The sequence below is a fragment of the Simochromis diagramma genome, unplaced genomic scaffold (assembly GCF_900408965.1).
Source record: "Simochromis diagramma unplaced genomic scaffold, fSimDia1.1 OVJJ01000361.1, whole genome shotgun sequence".
Classification (NCBI taxonomy): domain Eukaryota; kingdom Metazoa; phylum Chordata; class Actinopteri; order Cichliformes; family Cichlidae; genus Simochromis; species Simochromis diagramma.
In genome coordinates, this window is record NW_024386860.1 from 15,889,192 (window position 1) to 15,910,087 (window position 20,896).

The window sequence follows — 20,896 nt, forward strand, 5'->3', positions numbered from 1 at the left end:
CCATAAAGGAACCAGCTGAAAAAACCCAACCAAAGGAATACAAGGTGCACGAGTCCCCTGATATTACAAAAGTGTGTATGAGTTAGTCCCATGTGGTCACAACTGATATTTCTTATTTTTACATGTCAGTTTGTGTGATGAACAGCTCAGCAGTGTCCCTATGCTTTGTCATTTTTGATATACAAAAAGCTTCAAATGCTTGCAGATCACATGCAACATTTGCCAGAAATATCTTGATATAGTACACGCAGCCCCAAAATGCCATGTAACACTAACCTCAGCACAATGTCTCTGTGGTGCTACAGTAAAACACATCCGCTAAAGTAATCTTTTTGAATCATGAGCCATGTCCAGATGCAGGGACAGGACACAACGTGTCACATAGTGTCAGGTAGGGATCTCACTGCATTTAGATGCTTCCCATCCCAGCTGATGAATTTTCATTCAAGTAAGGGCTCCATCTTGGGTAAAAAGTTTTAGTCCAGATTCTCTCTTTCTGTCATGCCCCTCAGCACCGAAAAGAAGTGGAAGAAATACGAAAAAGACTCCAGATCACGCCATCTTGATTTGTCAAACTTAGACTGCTGGCATCTAATTTATGCACCCATTTAAATTTAGAAAGCAATTTAATGCAGAGCAAGAGCTGCAGATAACTTACAGAAGAATCACTTAAGAATAATCTCTCTGCACCCAGTATGAGGTTCAGTATGGGCTTGAGGAATGACGTCAGCTGACAGTAATTCTTTTAATGTGTATACAGACACGAAGCATCGTTTTAAGATCGGCTTTGAATAATGTGAAGCTGTCCTTTCGTAATATAGGGTACTTTGATGTATGCAGTAATTCTATGAGTGCAGTTACCGATTGTTTGCTCTGCCCCCACCTCAGCTGGTCATGTTTGCTGTTGTTACACTGCATCGCTGATTAATTACCTCTATTTTTTCATCCCGTGTTTTTTTCCTACGGCCCCCTCTCTCCTCTCTTTCAAAATGCCACAACACAACAGCACAACATGGCTAATTAATCAGAGTCGGCCTAGATACAGTACAAGACAGCGCTCATTTCTCTCCCTGGCTGAAAAACATTTTGCGCTCCAAAATAATGGTTGATGATCTATTTCAGATTAGCAGTAGTCATTACACTTGTTTTTGTGCTGTCGACTCCTCCATTTTTAAACGCAAAATTTGCAAATGCATGCTTTGCATAGTGTGAGGGTTTCCAGGCTGCACTTCATCTGGAGGGTTCAGATAAGTGTCACTGATCTCAGCAGCGTCTGAAATTAATGCTAACTGGTGCTCAGCGGCTTCTCCACACAACATTAATTCATGTAGTTGTCTCAGAGCATGCGTTCATGTTCTCCACATTCAATTAATGTAGATGGTAATTACATTTTAAAGCTATTAACTACAGTGACTGCAAATTTCTCTACATTAACTGGGGGGACAACAACAAGGGAGACAAAGAAGGTTCTGACGAACTTGTTCGTTATTGCAGGTAGCCAAACGTATTAAAAGCTTAATATCGGGAATAGTGTGTGTGTGTTTTACACAGTGTGTTAATTTTGTGGAGCAAAAATTTGCTCCACTGGTGTTTGATTGCATGTGTCAGGTTTTTTTTGTTCGTTTTTTATTTCAAGAGGCAATTTCCAGCTGAGTTCTGTAGCGGGCTTTTCCCCCTTACAGATGAAGCCACCAGCAGGTACATTTACACATAAAAAAAGGCGCAGGCTATTGCTGTTCTGTATAGCTTCAGGTTATAATGGTGCAGCTGACACTGACAGCCAAAAGTAGGTTCAGTAAAGACCTGTGATTTTCTAAGCCATCCACTCCTTTCTAACTTAATGGGCTGGGGCTTTTTGCTGGAAACTCCAGCTAGTTTTCAGCTTTGATTCACCAGTAAGCCATTCAGCATTCTTGACAGCTTAGAAAATAGCTTGTGTATAAATGGTGGAAGGAAAGAGGTAATGGAAAAAAAAGAGGTTGTGGTAGGCTTTGGATGGTTTAGATAGTAAGCCTTCTGCTAAAGGAGTCTCAAGTCTATTTGATGTTGGGAAGGGGGAGATTTGTAGCAGGCTCCTAAGGTTCTGCAGTGATCATAAACCTGCCATCTTTCTTCAAGTGCAAAGTTGAGCAGGCGGCTTAAGTTTAGAAAGCATCCGACTTTTATGCGCATGTGTTATTGAACCTGTGGCAGATATTATCACGGGACATATCTCCTTTTAAGCCATATCCAATCATAGCAAGAGAAAATGGATTGAATAACTCAGAAGCAAACAATAAAACTGTCACAAAACAAGCTGTCACATGAGATAAGAGTTAGAACTGAGCGGGCAGCTATTTACTGAGAGCACAATGGGCTGAGAAAAGGGATGCACATGACAAAATATGAGCAGACTGGAGAGTGAATGTGTGAGACAGGAAGCCCACTCAGAAACAAATCTGCATTTCCTGCCACAATTAATCTGTCAGTACTGTGCGAGTACTTCTGCAGATTATCCTTCTCAGAACACAGGAGTGAGACATGTGCATGGGAAGAAGGATTATGTCGGGGGAATACAGAAATAGAGAAGAAGTGCGTGTTTAGAGCAGCAGAACATGTTCATAAGTTGCAAAAAGGCAGGCTGTCTGCTTCCATGTGAGCTGCTTTTCTGCATCTTTCAAAGGCAAAGTGGAGAAATGATACTTACAGATGACAGCAGGGAAGAGGTTGGGCTACAAATGTGTGCCTATATCCTTAAATGTCAGATAAGAGTGTGAAGCATGAGCAGTGGCCGGCAGTTAATTTGACTATCTTGATGAATGGTCAGAAAGAGTGCGTGTTATCTCAGCATTTTACTCCAATCAGTTGTGCATATTTATCTTGGATTAAGAAAGCACTTTTTCAAGCACTCAGAAAGAAGAAAAATATTGAAATAAGAAAAATCTGTCTGTGCATTGCAGAATTTCTAAATGTTTAAACGTTGATAAGTAAAATGTTTTTTTAAAAAATCATGTCTTGTTGAAGATCCAACAATTTCAGCTGATGGTCTGTTCTCTTTCCCTTTCTCTTTTTGACCCCGTGTCCTTTAGTGATGGAAGTCTGTCCACCAAACAGATTGTTTTCCTGCAGAGGCCCGTTTTAGGCCGAAAGAGGAGGGAATCAAAGGTACGTGACCTCACATTCCTCTCTGTATCTCTTGGATATCGTGGGATCTCCCACTAGTCATTCTGTCACCTGCTCTTCATACATCCAAGGTCAACATCACCTTTTGCTACCTCCAATTCCACAATTTTTGTTTTAGCTGGCCAACACACAGCGCTGGATAAATGTGAACCAGCACCTCTTTGTTTTAGATATAAGGCGCTCTCTAGCAACAGACAAGTGTGTTGTTTTGGGGAATGAGGCTTATAATTCTTTCTTGGCTAGCCTAAATAACAGTGATAACCTTTAAAGCTAACCTTTGTCTGCAGTGGAATGAATCTATGCTGATGCTTTCTGTGACCCGAATTTAAACTGGCATCACAGCAGCAAATTTAACAGAAGAGTCAGGGATTTGCTTTCTTTTTTGCTTTTTCTGTGCAGTTTATCACTATCCCTGCAGTGTGTGTGAACCCTTCAGAAGTTGTTCAAGTAATTGAGGACATATTGCATTCAATTTTTGCCTGTTTGTTTGGTCAGTCCGAAGGCCTCAAGGCCACCAGTAATTCCCCTCACAATAGCCTCAATTTCCTTCTCTGCATCAATGAGACTCGTCTGAATTAGCTAGTTATCCCAGCGCTATATTAGATCTACAGTGATCCATTCTTAATTAAGTCTGCCTACACTGCTTTGTGGCCAAAAGCATATTTGCAGAGTTACAATGCATTCCACTAACATACTAATGTAAATGTTTCAGAAATTAATCTTCAAGCCCCGAAGCAAGTCCAACAAGAACTGCATCAAAGATAGTGCAAAAAATAAGAAGAAAAAGAAAACAAAAGTTGAGAAGGAAACAGAAGATCCCAAGCCTCTTGATGACAGAGAGAAGGTCGAAAAGGAAGAAGATAAGAGTAGGGATGAAAAGGCGAACACAGCAGAGGGAGAGACAGCAAGAGAAAGTGAGACAATGACAGAGAGAGAGGCAAGGTGTGAGGAGGATAGAAAAAATGATGATGGTATTGAAATCAGTATGGAGACTGTCACAAAGAAAGATGGAGGAGCATCGACAACAGACAAAGAAGCAGAAAATGGCACTGAAGAAGAAGCACTGGATGGAGAAGGATCAAAAGTGAACGGAGAGCCTTCTGAAAACAGAGAGTTCAAGGAAGTGATGAAAACCGTTGCAACTGTCGAGAGCAAGACCAAAGAAAAGGAGGACGAGGGCAGAGCGGAAGTTGAAGTTGTGATAGAAAATGGGGTAGAGACAGATGAGGAGAAAGATGAAGGTGGAGATAATGCAGTCAGATGCAAAACGGAAGAATCAGTACACACGGAAATCATTGCCAAGGAGATTATGGTTGATCCACAGGCCACGTGTCAAAGCCCAGAGGAGACTCAAGAGTAGCCCCAGTTGTTAAAGTTAAGATTCATTCCCCACCCTACCAGTCCCCATTCCTAAGAACTGGTTCCCAGTGTTGTCCCTAATCCAAATTAACGGGGCTTTGGTCCCCATCGCTGCAGCATTCTCCAAACCTCCCATTGCTCATTGATGATACCCCCCACATCCTAACTCAGTGTAGCTTGGAAAGAACTTCATTAAAAACCACACATACTGAATGTATATACTATCTAAAACAGGAAATGCTGATGCGTGGTAGTCAGGGTGGCGTCGCTGGATGAGGACGACCAGAGCACTGAGGAGGATGCCAAAATCAGAGCATGTGCAGAATGAAGCTAACATTTAAAGGCCTGGTCACCCAGCATTTAAAATGTTTTCTAATGTGGATTCATTTTGATTACTGGATTTATTGTTTGCGAGGAGTGTTGCTGTTGACCAAATTGCTAAGAGTAAGATCAAACACTGTCTTGGACTCACTGCTAAAGGCGTTCCCCAAAGAAGCTTATTGGTAGCTATCCGTCTAAATTTACATGAATTTAGCCTCATCTATCAGACTGTAACCTGCTTCTGATAAATTGAATGGTTTGTTGACAGTTTTAGTGAAGCAGTTTATAATGCAAATGCACCTTTTGAAAAAACTAAATGAACTTCTTTCTTATTGACAGCCAACCTAAGTTATATTTAGAATGGCTGCTAGCTTAAGAGCTTTTTTTACGCTCCCAGTGATGGTTTAAAATGCTGACAGCAAAACAACAGGGAGCAGACAGCCCAGACGATCTTATATTAAAGATGAAAGACGAAATGAAAGAAGCTGATTTAGTTAATGTGACTTAACTAATGCATTTAGCTAACAATCTAGCAGCTTCTCAACAAGAACTGCTGCTACTGCATGTTGCTAATCTTCTAAAATCAGGTATTCAAAAAGGAATAGATTCACTTTTTTGTGTTACTTCCTGGTGTTCCCAGGCCTTTGACAAGGCCAGGGGCTTTGCATTATTATTCTTGTTGCAGTCCACTTGCAACTTTTCAAATAGGGTTAAATAGCTAGCCTAAATGATGTTGTTTTACACAAACACAAATACATATAAAAGTAAGTCCTAACAGAGAGAAAACAGAGCATGGTGAGCTTTTCCTGTCTTACAGCGATAAAGTTACCTGTTTGACCAGCTCGTACTGCTTTATGAAGCTGTGAAAACAGAAAAAAAAAAAGAGGTAGGGTCTTGGCTGCCTCTTTAACCCATCTGACAATGTAAAGGGCAAGTAGGCTTAGAAAAACATCCTGAATCGTCCTAAACCCTGCTCTCGTGTGAGTTCGAATGTGAAGGGATGAGAAAGCTCATAGAGGTGATGGGAAAGGCATTTGTTGCGACAGGCAATCCAAAGTAGGCTGAACAGATAATTGTTTACGCTGAGCTCTAAGCCATCAAGTGCTTCAAACAGAGCCGATAATCACTCTTTGGTGTGCTCACCTTGCATACAGAATGTTCCATATTCAAAGCCAAGCTAGATAAGGATGTGAAATTCAGCTGAATGTTTGCACCTCGAGGGCCGAACTCATATTCAGAGTTAGCTTTTACATACAGGAGATCTATTCCTGCGCAAAGTTGCATTTTTAATTACATTCCAGTCAGTCGCTGAAAATGAAAGTAGTTGTCAGTGTGGAAACGAGGTTAAGCTGTGTGGTCAGAACATGTCGTAGCCTCGTTGTTTATTGAGACCAGATTTGAGAGGTAGAAATTGAAATAAAGAAGAAGGCTGCAGTAAAAGAGAAAGACCACAGAGCATAAGAGAGTCAAATAAAAGAAATGGATAGGCTCATTTAAAGTAACAGCCGTTTGTGTCCCACATTCCCTGTTGAGATTTCCTTCATTATTTTACCTCCAGCTCTTTAAGCACCTCTTACCAGACATCATTTCTGACAATAACCAAGTCCTAATGTGCTGTTTCATGGCATCGTGTAGCTTTCCATTTTAAAAGGTGGAACAGGAGGGGAGGGAAGTGGCAACATTCACGGTGTGGAGCTCTCATTAGCTCACTAATGGATTTTGTCAGTGGGGTATCTGTCAGTAATCATGCATTTATAATGGGGGTCACTTATTGGGAGGAGGTATTGACAGCAAAACACCTCAATGTGAAGCAAATAGCCTTCATATTAACAGTGATGTCATGGGGAATCATTTGCACTGAGGAGGAAGAGTTTGTGTTAAAAAAAAGTGTTGCATTTTTGCAAAGAACTTACATCTCATCACAAAGATGTCAGAAAGCCTATTTATTAAAGCGTTAGCATTTGATTTATAAAGAACTTAAACTACCTTCTGTCCGGCTTTATACATAGTATAATTTGTCACAATTTGGATATTTTGTTTCATGAGAATAAATGATAGCTTGGTCAAGAAAAATGGATCCTTCCTGGAGAAGAAACTCTTCAATTACACACAAGTAAGATCGATTATGCTGAATAAGTGCTCTCCTTTCGGGAGATTAATCCACCCGCCGCTGAGATTTTTCAATGTAAAATGGCAGATGTTTTTGTGTAGAGTAGAATATAAAACTGTGACCAGTTTAGCCTTATCACTATACTGTAAATGGCCCACAGTCTGCTATTAGAAATGTCTTTTAGAGGCACCATGGTGATTTAAGTGTTTGTTATAGTCAAACGGGAACGTTTTGCTACAGTCAGTGTTGGTATTTTGAAGATGTTGTTAAATGTTTTATTGCTGGGATTCAGAAGGACAGGATAAAGATGTGTGTGTCTATATGAAGGTATTATATTTTGGATCATTCTTAACATGTTTTGAACATGTGTTTTTTTTATTGTGAATGTTCTGTTTTTGGACATTTTTATTGTGGGCTTTGTGTTGCCTCTGCTAAAGCTTGCAAAAATGTATCGCTGACTGACGCTTCCAGCTACCTCCCGAAGGCCGTTGTGGGTTTTGAACTGAGGGGTCGCTGCATGCGTGACCCCCCTGAAGCATATGCTCCTTGTCCTCTCGCCCTCCACTATGACGGAGACCAGAACTGTGAGCGTGAGGTCATCGCTAATGGCAGACGAGGTCAAGGGTCATGTTTGAGCCAGAATGGATTTTCCACAGCTGTACACAGGAGTTTGCACGAGCACGTGACAAATAACCACTCCGATATTGAATGAAGATATGAAGTCATATTATAGTCACATTATAGTATTCTCTTTTATTTTCTTTCCGTCTCCTTAAACGTCATCGACTCAGCTGCTTTTGACTGTTTGAACTTTAATAAGCATAATAATAAGCAAGAAATATTTAATGCCACCTCTTGTATCAGAGAAGCTGACGAGCAAATAGGACTCAGCTGTCACTTTCACGGTTTTAGTCGGAATACAATAAATATAAATTATGAAAGGCAACACCAAAAGGCATCTTTTGATAGCAGACAAGATCTTTATGAATATTTGAGAAATTCTCCTGTTAAATCCTGGTCAGCTTATTTCCTCAGATTGAATCAATTTTTTCTTTCTCCCCAGTGTCACGCTAAACATTTTAACTGTCATCCATCTGTTTTATGAATATGAATTTATTTCAGCGTTCCTTTCTTTCGCCTTTTTTGCATGTCTGCACATTTTTAATCTAAAAACTGTGACATTTATTCCCCTTTGGCATCCTGTGAAAACACATAGCTCAGATCCGTCTTTATCTATGGGAACAGAGTTTGGAAAATGAAAACGATGAGATGATCTCTGCTGACACGAGTGCTTTGTGACTCCCGCTGCATTCCTGTTGTTCATCCACAAATATGGATGATCATAACCTTGACAAAAAGTTACAGCCGGCCCTGTATCCGTCCATCCAGCGTGGGGCCGTGGCCTTAGGGGGCTCCGTCTCCCCCTGATAAGGGCTGATTGGTTGCTGTGCAGTCTAACCTCTGACATGAGCACACTCCAGAGACTCTGGGTAATTGTGATTTTTGTGGTCTACAAAAACAAAACGGAAAAAAATAACAGAGACGGGGAGAGAAAAGTGAGATAGGATCTGACACTTCATCAGTTAAATGATGTTGAACCGTGTTAACTTAGCCGTCTGTGAAAAGAAGGAGATCTAACGTTGGTATTAAATATACGGCCCTCTCCCCTTTCTTGTAAGGAAAGGTAACATACTGTCTTATATCAGCATAATTGTCTCTGAGCCTCAATAGTGGCGCTGGTGCAATCATTCTTGGTAATGCTGTAAAAAGAAAAAAAACCGTAATGGTTCATTTCCTGTGTGCTACTATGGTGTGAAATGGGCAGAGCAGAAAAAGCAGAACATGATTTAATAGGATGCCGTCATTTATTTGTTTTGTTTTTTTCTGTGTTGTCACTTTAGCTTGCTCACAGCCTCTGCAAAATGTATTCTTAGATTTTTGTCTCTGATGTGAGTTTTTTTTTTTATCACCTCAGCTGCCATCTTGAATGTTGAGTATCTTTGATCATGTGCCGTTGTCTTTTGCATCGCTATCGCGGAAGAAAAAAAGTATTCTTTATCTTTGCTATCCTGAGTGTGTCAACATTCCTATTGTTCATGACATCTGTACAATTTGTATATTATAAAATGATTTATATTTAATGTGTACACGTGTCCGTGCTTCTTTTATGTGAAAGTTTTAAAGGAGCCTTGCTTAGTGAGACAGCTGCAAATAAAAAGAAGCTAAGGGGCAAACATGCTAAAGCATTTTCCTATATTATACTTTATTTCTAAGTATGACTTATATATTCATTGAAATAAAATAGTGAAAGGAGGAAAAAAGCTTAAATACTCTGGTGTTTTTGCCCCGACATTAGATTTAAAATGCCCTCTTCTCCAAAACTTTCACTTCTATGTTTGTACAGCATTTCGTACCATTATGGCTTTGCTATGACTCCTCCTGTAGGCCGACAGTCAGAGCTCTTCATTAAAATTTGAAGCTAATGAAGATTCAGGTTGCAGATACAGTAAAACATAAGTACACTTACCTCCATCTGGCCTCCTGTAACAAGTAGATCTATTTGTCACCACACTGCTGAAACTGCTCTGAACCTCAGATGTGAGCTTGGGGAAAGACCTACAGAGAGCCATTACACACTTCCTATTAATCCCATTGTATAGACATTGACTGCAATTTAGCCAGAACTCAGCAAGGGACACTCATGACAAAGTGCAAAATGGAAAGTCATGAACAGAGTTAAATAGCTAAAATAATATTTACACCAATTTCCAAACAAAAGGTTTGAAATCTTGTTTTTCATACTTTTTTTTTTTTTTTTTTTTACCATCCAGGAGTTTTGGGTTATTATCTCAACATTTAATTCAAACATCTGAGAAAATAATTTGAAATTTCAAGTGATTAAATTAAAACATTTAAATAATCAAAAATTCTGGCTAAATTCAGTAGCAGAAGTTTCCGTTCAAAGAAAGCCTTTTTGTTTCAACATCGTATACATTATATAGTATAGTAGTTTTGTGAATACAGCATTGATATGTAAATTGAAATCAAATTAATGGGTTTTTTGTAATTAAAAAAAAAAGACAAGGAGCTAATAGTGCCCCAAAAAGACTAGGAAGGTGTGGTGGTCAACAGTGACTGCTGTCAGTTGGTTAGAAAATCAAAATGGCAGATGGTGCAATGTAGCTGTAACTGTATAAACTGTCTTGAGCAACTTTCCTAAATAATAAAAAAAAAAAACTCCCCACAAAATGCTCAGTTTTGGTCAACAGCTCATGCAAGAAATTCTTGCAAGCAGGCTCTCCTTTGACTTTAGAAGTCCAGGGAGTGGGAGCTTTCCTGTTTCAGTTCCTGGTGATTTGCTCATCGATGGGAGGAAAGCAAAAGTGAATCCTTCCATTCATCAACCACTCAACCACTTGTTCAGTTCAGGGTTGCAGCTGGCGCTTGTCCCAACTGTCACAGGCCAAAGTAGCAGAGTGCACCCTGATTCGGGTTGCCAGTCTGTCACAGGACTAATACAGAGAGAAAGAGTCATCCACACTCATATTCACAGCTTTGGGTCTTTTTAGAATAACCAGTTAAATTAAGAAGCATGTCTTTGGACTGCAGGAAGGCACAGGGAGAAAATGGAAATGCTACACAGTTTTTGCTGTGAGGCAACTCTCCTAACCACTGCACACTGTGACTAAATTCTTCAACTTCTATTAGAGATTCTTTGAGTGCCACGTCTATAATGTCTCCTATACCAATTTAGTTATTCAATGTAACAACGTAAGTTTCCTCTTCTGTAAATGTTAGAAATGGAAGTTTAATATTTCAAATGACACCTCAAACACAAGGATATTCATACACAGCACAAGTCACACTGTGGCATATAGACATAAGATCGTGTAAATGGCTTTCAAAGGGTACTAGCAGCAGAAAAGAATTTGAGCCTCCCAGCCATCTACGCACACCCTGCAGAATCATGAAACACAATGGCTGTCCTTCATAAAGTGCTCTGTGTCAGAACCCAGAAAAGAAGTTATTCAGAACGCAGAGTTCTCGCTCTGCGCAAGGACAGTCTATCCTTGGAGGACTACAGAAAGATGTGAAACGACAACTTCAGGCCACTGAACGCAGAGAAAATGTTGAAAGAAGCATAATGCAGCAGAGAATTATAGCCTCATATTAAGATTTTCTCTCTGTGAAAGGATAATTTTTAAAGTTCTGCTCCATCTGGTTATTACCTTCATTACTGTGTGAACCTTAGAATAGATCAACATGATAGTTATTACACACTAACACCACAGAAATACCATTTTGTTCTCTTGTTCTTATATCAAAACAACCCAATTCAGGCTGAAAACTGTCCCTTATGCATCACAGTATCACATAAAATCTCTGACCGACACGCATTATAATAACCCTATGGTGCTTCTGAGCTGAACTATATTTACAGTTGATTCAACACAGCCGGTGTGATCTATAAGTCATGAGCTGAGAGCCCAGGGGAGAGTAAGGTCATTACGAGGAAGGCTTTGCCTTCAACCAAAACACCATATCCATTCTCCTCACTGCAGGAGGCATTAATGGCTCTTGAGGCAGATTGGGGACCCACCGGAGAGCCACTAAAATGGTAAGAAACACAGTGATCCTGTGGTTTGTATATTAAACTTGTGACCTCAGGGTGCTACATCCACAAGGTTCCACTCCAGGGCCCACAGGTAATGACATAAAACAGTTTGCTGAGGGAAGCACGTTTTTGAATAATGAGGTTTCTCTGTGGCTTCAAAAAATGTTGTTTTCATGCATATGCTGGGGGATGCTGTAACAGTGTTCAGGCAGGAGGTTGACGCTGTTCCAATGCTGTCCCCAAAGGGTCTCTGGAGTGGAGCCTACAGCGCTGCAGTGTTTTCAGCTATGGAGTGATACATCTAGAACTCACAGCACTCAGTGAATAAAATCAGAGTACAATGTTTATGTTGCCAGCATCTTGCCATAAAACTCACTGTTACAGGTGAGATGTTGGTTAAAGTCCCTTTCAGTGCAGCACTGCCATCTAGTGACTAACTGAGGCCTAATGCAAAGAGAAATTATTTTCAAAATAGACTGAACTCCTAATGGTTTTGTTAGTATTGGTGCTGAAATGATTAGTCAGTTAATATTTATTTGATTGAAAAAAATCCACTGTCTGACGCCTATTCTGTAATTAGTAGAGTCAAATCCAATTCACTTAAATCCAATGTTCATCAAAGAGAGAAAAAAAGGTCTAAGAGTGTTGGCAGCACTGCTGTAATACACAGAACAATGACTTTACATTTTTTACAGAAACATAATGTCCAGACTTTAACTTTAAATATGTCTAAAGGGGGACTTTAACAGTCTCATATATATATAACCAAAGACATTTTCACACAACCCTGGACTTTTTGGGGTTTTTTTTAGAGAAGCAGAGATTACCCAGCAGAGGTTCATGTCAAAACGTGAACACCTGATTGAGTGAGAATGGACATTGTTGTCTTTAACCTGCCAGCTCCCTGCTACAAAGTCTGTGTGGTGTCCAGTTGAAGCCATGTGAGAAATAGAGCATTCGTGCTGCCTTCTGCAGATTTGAACATTTATTTTCGTAACAATATCAATGAAGGTCGACTCTTTCAACCCAAACTGAAATCTTTCCTCAAACCTACCTGTGATGTTTTGCCCAAGCGGTAACACCAGCAGCCATAAAAGCCGATGTGTGATTGTCAGCAACTGCAGGTCCTCCAGGAGGCATTTGAGACTGACTCCAAAGCGAGTCACTCCCCAGAGACTCCTATGTTAAAATGTTCAACTTTAGTGCTTTAAAAACATTTTACACACACACACACACAAAAAAAAATAGAAAATAAAAAACACTTTGAGCCTCTATGGATCATTTCCTCCTTCAGAATAACTCGGAGGAGAGTAAATGGTTTTTAGAACTACTTCAAGCCAGTGCACAGAACATCTCCACTGTGTTAGTGCTTTTTGAAGCATTTTTAATGGATCATCACCTCAATGTTGCGCAGACCATCTAAGAAGTTTATGCTTTATTTTTGCTGAGTTAAATTCTAGTCAGTGGCCAATATGTGTGTCTGTGGAGCTGATAACGTATCCCTTTTATAGTAGCTTCTTGCTACAAAAGACCAAAATGCTAACTTCCAAGATCATATTCAGGGTCTATCTTTTATACCGTCTTTAGTTTTATATTCAGTGTGATGACTCAGTCATTGCTCAGGCTGGAGCACCTATTGTAAATGTAGAAGCTTTATCCAAACAGTGACTTAGGAAATAATCAGTAGGGTAATTTAAAAGTTTTGAGGGTTTTGGATTATTGCACTCATTTCTCTAATCCACCTTGTGTTGCTGGTGCCCTTAGAATATTCATATCTCTACTCTACTCCATTAACTCTATCACTTTATTGTTTTTTAACTGAGTTTGGCTGCATATAGCCGAGTTTATAATGACTTTCACAAGAAAGATGTTATAGACAGAAAATAAGTTTTTTGCACCTTAGGCCATCTGCGCTCATATATATCATTTCCCTTTACTTTTTAGACATTTAAGGGAAAATTCAAATGATGGATGAGATGTATTTTTACTTTAAACACAACTATATGCCATGTGACCCCTCCTCCTGTCAAAGTCAGCATCTCTGTTTTTCTGAGAATGCCAACAAGTGCACTTGAGCATCAGCACCAGTAAGTACACTTTGAACTTAGATATGAGGTCAGCACTGCTGTATTAATTATCACAACCAAGAGGCCCTATGTAGATGAAGCCTACATAAGAGGCTGTAATCGCTTTTCCTTGACTTGCAAAATGTTCTGAAAACCATTACCTCGGAGTTTGATAACGTCCTCCACTTCCCTCCCCAACCCTCCGTACGCACTCTGTGTTAGCAGATTAACTGCTCACCGATTAATTAGCAAAATTACCTCTGTGTGTGCCAATCGGTGTCTTATCAACCTTTGTCAGGCCTTAAACTGTAAATTAATTAATACCCCCTCTCTTGTCATTTCCTAATTACCTTAGTTCCAGTAGGAATTCTAGGAAATGGCTGTGTCAGCGGCTGATGCTTGTTATGACTTTACTGTGAACTCATTGGTTCACTTGACAGGATATGAAAACATGCCGCTCTCATGCTGATGAGGGGATGACATGGTGGATCTTCAAATGAGGGCTTGATCTGAGGCAGAGCTCCTTAATCGTTTTGTTTTTGATGTTGAAGGTGACACTCGGCTATGTTTTTGACAAATGAAAAAAACACGAGACATTGCAGGTCCTGAAAAAACATCACAGGGAACGTCACATTTCAGATGAGCTTTTTTATTATTCGTCTTCTTTGAGTTTTAGATGTTGGACTGAGCTTCTAAGCTGGCAGTCACTGTGGAAAAAAATACAAATCATACATTTATAAAGCAACAGCAACATTTTGTATACACCACCAGTTATGTGACATTTAAATATTTCACTTCTAGCTTCATTACTTTGCTCTAACTCTCTGACAACTTTTGTAGCAATAACTAATTTGAGTATTCAGTTGTGAAGGACTTTGTACATACGGAGAAATTTAAAGTTTTGTTATGAGCAAGTACTTGGAGACAATGGAGAGAAAAAACTTTTAACAGGAAGACTCCTCCAACAGAACCGGCCACGTGCCATGACCAGCTGGTTTATGCCAAACAAAAAGGCTAAACTCTAATCACCATCGATAAAACCAGCTGAAATTTCAGCCAATCTCTACTGAATAATTCACCTCTATTGTCTTTCAGAACATACGGTACAAAGAATGGCTAAAATCACGTAGATTTCAGCAGTGGCAAGTTAGCAATGTAAGCAAGAAAATATTCTGAAGCATTCCTGCGTGTTACATTTTTTTCTCACTAATACTGACTTGTGAAATATATCTGAATGTTTCCAAACATGTGAACATCTGGCGGTAAAGTTCCTCAAGTAGTCAAACCTCCATCTCCATCATACAGAAACATCTGGAGAAAATTTCATACGATCATCAAAAGCTCTTAAGCTAATTAGAAATCCTGAGGCAGAGTCACCCAGCTGGCTGTGATTTTAAAAACACTCAAAATACCACATGTGTAGCGTTCTGGGATACAGACATGTTCTCTGTTTGTTATTGCATATATGTGCAAAGGCATCATGTAAAAATAGCTTTTTTTGCAGCTTTTTGCAATTTAGTTGCTCCAGATTTCCTTGAGCTGATATTATGTCTGTAGGTTAGAGTCAATGTTACCATTTTACCATTTTGGTTTGGTAACATGTCTGAAATAAAATTGTTCTCTCTTCCACAGGTCATCTCAAATATAGCCCTTCACACACACATTCATGTAAATCTTCACGTGTGCTTCACCAAATATTTGTAGTCTAACAATTTAACCTTCATCTTACCTGCTGAGATGCACAGCAGTGGAAACGCACATCATTCAGGGTGGTGTCATCCAGGCCATGCTGGTATTCTTCCATCTTGGTCTCGATGCCACAGATGCCTCCATCAGCGCATTCCTCACTCCAGTGGCCATACTCTCCCCATCCCATGCCGGGCCCCTCCAGCGTTGGGTTACTGCTGCAGCGGAACCTGATGTTGTTGACGGCCGTGTCATCACCAAACCTACCCTGATGGGGTTCCACACGAATCTGGAAAGAGGTTAGCACTCCGCTCGGGCAGTACTGAGGCTGGGACCAGTCACCGAAGCTGGGTGGGAACAGATTAAATAAGGAAAAATGAAGGGGAGGAAAATAAACTTGACATTTAAACATCCAAAACATATTTATGATTGTGGCAGAAGCAATGCTTTCATTTCCTCTCTGAACGTAGTACAAAACTATTAGCCTCCAGCATCCTGCTGCTTCCAAAGTACCTGCTGAAAGGAAGCACCTTGAACCATAAAAATTACAAAATATTACACAGATCATTAGAAAGTGTGGATAGCTCCAACCTCAACATTTTGATCATACCTCCTGAAATAAAACTTGTACAAATGAGGCCACTTTCCAATAAGACACAAAGTATTTATTAGCCGTACCTACCTGATAATGGTAACAAATCTGTTGTGAACAGGTTAAATGAGATCTTCACAACAGAGAGAATCCAAACTGCTAATGTGGGTGGCACAAACAATCAGTGCCATCAGAAATATGACCACAGGGATTTATGCTTGATCTACTGTGGGTTTTCTACATAAATGACTATGGAATACTTAAATAGCATTTTTGTGCTTGTTTTTGCTGATCACACAATTGTATCCATGTATGCCTCATTCAGGAAGTTCTGGGAAAAAACTAAATGCAGAAGGCACAAATTGTAAATGGACAAGGAAATGAAAGGAATGAGTGGCATACACTCATGAGAAACTAAAAAGACAAATAAAGACAACAAAGCAAAAAATATAACAGGGACCAGAACATAAAAATACATGAAAAACATGTCAGCCTATTTAGAAAGAACTGAAGGCTGTCTGTAATGTTTCACCCATAAATCTGTCTGTCTGGCTCAGATTATGAAAATACTCTGTACCGTCACACTTCTCCCTGAATACTGAACAGCAGTGAACCCTTGTCTATCACAGTGCATCACAACTTTTCACATCTACTGCTCATTATTATCTGTATTCAAAGTTAGGAAAGACTCGCCTACACTTAAGAAGAAAGAGCCCTTTCATATTATTTATCAATGGAGATCTGCTTCTGAAGCTTTCAAACTACCTTGTATTTCATCTCTCATTTCAGTCTGGTTCAACAGATATTCCACATATGCATTAACTTTGGTAAAACTGGTTTCCTGACACTTTCACATGGAAAGACATTCAGTCTGTTCTCAAGTTAGAGATATATATGCCTCTATCTCACCCTAGCATCCTCCACTGCTACATCAACCATTTCTGCATGTCCTCTCTCAGCGCATCCATCTTCTCTGAGACCTTCGTCTTTTCCTCCTGCCCGGCAGCTCCAAATTCATCACGTTTTGCCAAATATATCCACTATCCCTCTTCATCACGAGTCCAAACCATCTCAGCATCACCTTTCTAACTCTGTCTCCAAACTGCTTGATCTGAGCTGTCCGGCTGATGTTCTCGCTTATAATCTTGTCCATCCTGATCACTCCCAGTAGAAATCTTAACATCTTTAACTCTGCCACTTCTGTTAGTGCCACCATCTCCAAACCATAGATCACAGCAGGTCTCACTACCATCTTTAAACCTTCTGTTTCACTTTTGTTGCTCTCCTTCTGTCACAAATCAGCCCTGACAGTCGTCTCCACCCTCTCCACCCTGACCGCACTCTCTTCTTCACCTCTCTTGTGCATTGCCTGTTGCTTTGGATGGATGACTCAGGGTATTTAAACTATGTATCTACTCCTTGTAGCTTCACTGTTACACCTGCTCCCTATTCTCGCTACAGATTACAATGTCATGTTTATTACTATTGTTATGATTATTACTATTATCTCATAAGTTACTCACATTTTGTGTTTAACATGTTGTTTTGTTGCCCATCTGTTTGTAGAGAGTTTGTGGAGGGTTTTGCTTTTCTATGATGCTTGAAAAATACCATAACCATTATTCATAAAATAATCTAAAAAAAAAAAGTTGTTCTTTTTAATACATTACACTACAAATTTATTTCATTCCGCTCTATTTTTCTTTTGTAAAATTCTCAAATATTTTCTACCTTTGTAAATAAATTTGTGTCTATTTATTTTGCACATTTAATCTTTATTGTGTATTGTATTGCATCTTTCTTTATTTTTGAAGTATTTTTATTATTTGAGACCTGATTTGAAATATGTAGCACTTTGTAGCAAGAAAATTTAGGTTAATATATAAATAAACTTGTATACCAGGTACACAATGGAGGAAAATTAATTATTTTAAAAATTGCTTTTACATATGTTACACCTAACCTAGACTAAAACACCTCCAAATTTCATAATCTGGCAACCCAAATTGTAGTTCATGGCTTATAACTGAGATTTAATGCATGAATAAATAATTCAGGCAAATATTAAAACTGGATGGAGATTAGTGTAATTCATGACTGCTTACTAGCCAGTGTGGGACTCAATAGTGTACAGGAAGTTGCGGTTTCCATCTTTTGCGCAGACAAGGCGAATCCCATTCAGAGCAGTGTCATCACTCCCGTGCTGATTAGACTCCACCTGAGAAAACAGAGGACAGTTCCCAGAAGCAGAAACGATTTTCATCAGCCCAGTTTGTTATCTGCTTCTCGGTAAAGCAGCTGATACATTGAGGATAAAAGTTCACATCAGGTTACACAACACTTTCAGGTTCCACTTTCATCTTTGCAGAGTATCTGAGGCAGTGAGAGAAATCCAGTATCTACACTGCATGCTGTTTAATGCACAAAAAAGATTTCGGCTTTCATCTTCTTTACTAGAATCATGCGATGAAGAAATCATCAGGCCAGTATGGAGAGGATGAACAATTAAATTTATGGTAAATATGATCTGGGAACCAAAATTTGATTTTTAATTACAAATTTTAAGTTTATTTATTTCAAATTCTAAAAAGATCAATTTTTTCATTTCTTCTGACAATAAAGGCTCATCAAAAGTCAATCAAGCAAACATATGAATTAACCAGTAAGAGGAACAACAAAGAAAGATGAGCAATAATCCAGAAAACAAACATCTAAAATAAATAAAGTATCATAAATTGAAGCATGGAAGTAAAATCAGTTCCTCAATTCCTGTTAAAAATGATGAGACAAAAAACAAAAAAACTGTAAACAACAGCATGTACCAAAAGTATAATAATGGCTACGATATCTTGATCTTCATGAGAAGTTTTTTGAAGAGTTTTTTTTCAGGGTGTTTTTGGTTTTGTGTATTTTTATTTAATATTCAGTATTACTGGGTTGGAAAAATAAGTGAAATGTGAAATTGCTGGAAGTGTAAAACCATCAGATAAGGCATTCGTTTGTCATATCAGCAGCAGTAGATGCATTTTTAATCAAAGTAACGTTTATAGCATTTTTGAGAGACGTTGTTTTACCCTGACACTGAATCCAACAGCAAAGAAACTCTCTGGGCACATCTCTGGCCAGGTCCAGGTTCCAAATCTCTCTCCGTTGCTCACAGTAAGCAGAGATTTATATTCCCTGCTGTTGAAAGCCGCTCCAGCTCGCTGCGAGAAGCTCTTCTGCTCCTCACAGAACCCAGCGGACAGCACAGCCAGCACGGCCACAACGGCGAGCAGACTTGTCATATTGACAGCAGTGAGTCAGTGTTTCAATCTGAAAGGCCAACTAACGAGTGAAAGAGGCCTCGGGCTCAAAGCTCTTATAGCTTCCCCGTTGATTCTGAAATACACCACTTGTAGCAGGATGAATCATTTACAGAGGAACATTACAGGGTGATGTGGGAATAAACAGCTGGTGTTGGAAGAAGAAAAGATTTCGATTTTAGTGACGTTCGGAGAGATGAAGGCTCTGTTTTTCGGCTTTCAGACCACTCATCTTTTACTTCACAGAATGCATGGAACAGAAACTCTATAAGGACATATTTCTGCATAATCAAACCTTTGCACTTATAAATTCTTGAAGTTGATCTTGCAAGGATTAGAACTGTTAAATACTATTCCCAACAAATATAGACTGCAGAGTTTGTCTGCTACAACTAAGCAGAAACAGTGTCTATTAGTAATGTTGACATACGCTGCTGTTCATTTTGTACAAGGCTGACACAACACCATCAAATCCACTAAAATAATAACCAGGTTCCCATAATTAGACTCTTTCTTAGAACTATTGCTGATGCATTTCAGTTTGGAAAGGGCTTTTAAACATCCCCAAACTACAGATTTCACAAATTTAACTGGGCTAGGGTGTGCCAGGAGAAAGTCATTTCTTTTCAGAAAGAACATTAAAGGATAACTGGAGTTAGTGAGTGAACCTACAGGCAACTCTTTAGGGAAAAATCTGCAGTGTACAGATGACTCAGAGATAGAGCTGTTTGGCTTCAGTAACAGTAGGCACATTTCAGAACAACCTCAGACCAGCTGTGAGCCACGGCGGGAGAAGTGTTGTAGTTTGGGGTTGCTTTGTTGCCTCAGGGCACCGGCTGTTTATAAAAGATGCATCTAACCACCATGACATCATTCACTGGTTTGTGGACTACTGTTGAAAACCATGGATTGAGCATTTTGTCCATCACTTTTTTTTCATTAAAGGTTGAGCTGACTGAAAAACTGAGGTCAGCACACACACATACAGTAGTGGTTTATTAGTCTGAAAGTAGTGGTGCTCATTTAAAAGAAAAATCATCCTGTATTAATTAATATAGCATGACATAATCCATGTTTTCACATAGATTTCTACACAATCTGGCTTCTTTTTGAAAACAGACCAGTCGCTCCCTGTTGACCCTAGAAAGAAGTTTATGGCATCTTGTCTGGTTTCATTCCCAGAAACTACATCAGTCATGTTATAACCGCTTCTTGAAATGCAGGGCTGTGTAAATTACATAAAGAAAGGCTCTACTGGAGTAAATTTATTTACAAAGTAACAATAAGTAAAAACACTTAAAAAATGTAAATGAAAACAGAAGCACATACACTTTGGGATCTCCAAGCCAATAACAATGAACATAACCACTCCCACTCTTTCTAGAAACCATAGTCTCTTTGGTTAACCACAAAACAGGCGAAAAGGTTGTTAAAGATAAATTGACAAATAAACACAAAAGAAAAGGGGCTGTGGTTTTACAAGTTTGCCACACAAGTCACTTTCCAGAAGGACATTTCAAGCTATGCTCAACAAAATCCAAACCTAACCTCACCCAGCACAGAGCCCAGCAGCCAAAAGGCAAAGCCCACCTGCTGCTGGATCTAGATATTGACTAAAGAACAGAGCGATGTTTGCTTGTCACATTCAGACCTGGAACACACAAAGAGAGACAACGAGAG

The 20,896-nt window shown here is 39.4% G+C and overlaps 2 protein-coding genes across 3 annotated transcripts in view; one reads left to right on the forward strand and one right to left on the reverse strand.

Moving 5' to 3' along the window:
* LOC120732881 (raftlin-like) overlaps positions 1–9,097 on the forward strand; it is a 125,199-nt gene extending 116,102 nt beyond the window's left edge. For both annotated transcript variants that reach the window (XM_040030759.1, XM_040030760.1), the window contains exons 10-11: positions 3,069–3,144; positions 3,875–9,097. In XM_040030759.1, the coding sequence (XP_039886693.1) occupies positions 3,069–3,144; positions 3,875–4,522 (724 nt within the window). In that variant the 3' untranslated portion in view covers positions 4,523–9,097. The remainder of the gene's footprint in view (positions 1–3,068; positions 3,145–3,874) is intronic.
* Positions 9,098–14,285: 5,188 nt separating this feature from the next.
* LOC120732882 (vitelline membrane outer layer protein 1 homolog) lies at positions 14,286–19,243 on the reverse strand. The gene is made up of 4 exons (XM_040030761.1): positions 18,986–19,243; positions 18,017–18,129; positions 15,363–15,666; positions 14,286–14,340 (listed from the first exon to the last, which is right to left on the reverse strand). The coding sequence occupies exons 1-4, from the start codon at positions 19,196–19,198 to the stop codon at positions 14,338–14,340; spliced, it is 633 nt and encodes a 210-aa protein (XP_039886695.1). The 5' UTR covers positions 19,199–19,243; the 3' UTR covers positions 14,286–14,337.
* Between the last annotated feature and the right edge of the window lie 1,653 nt (positions 19,244–20,896).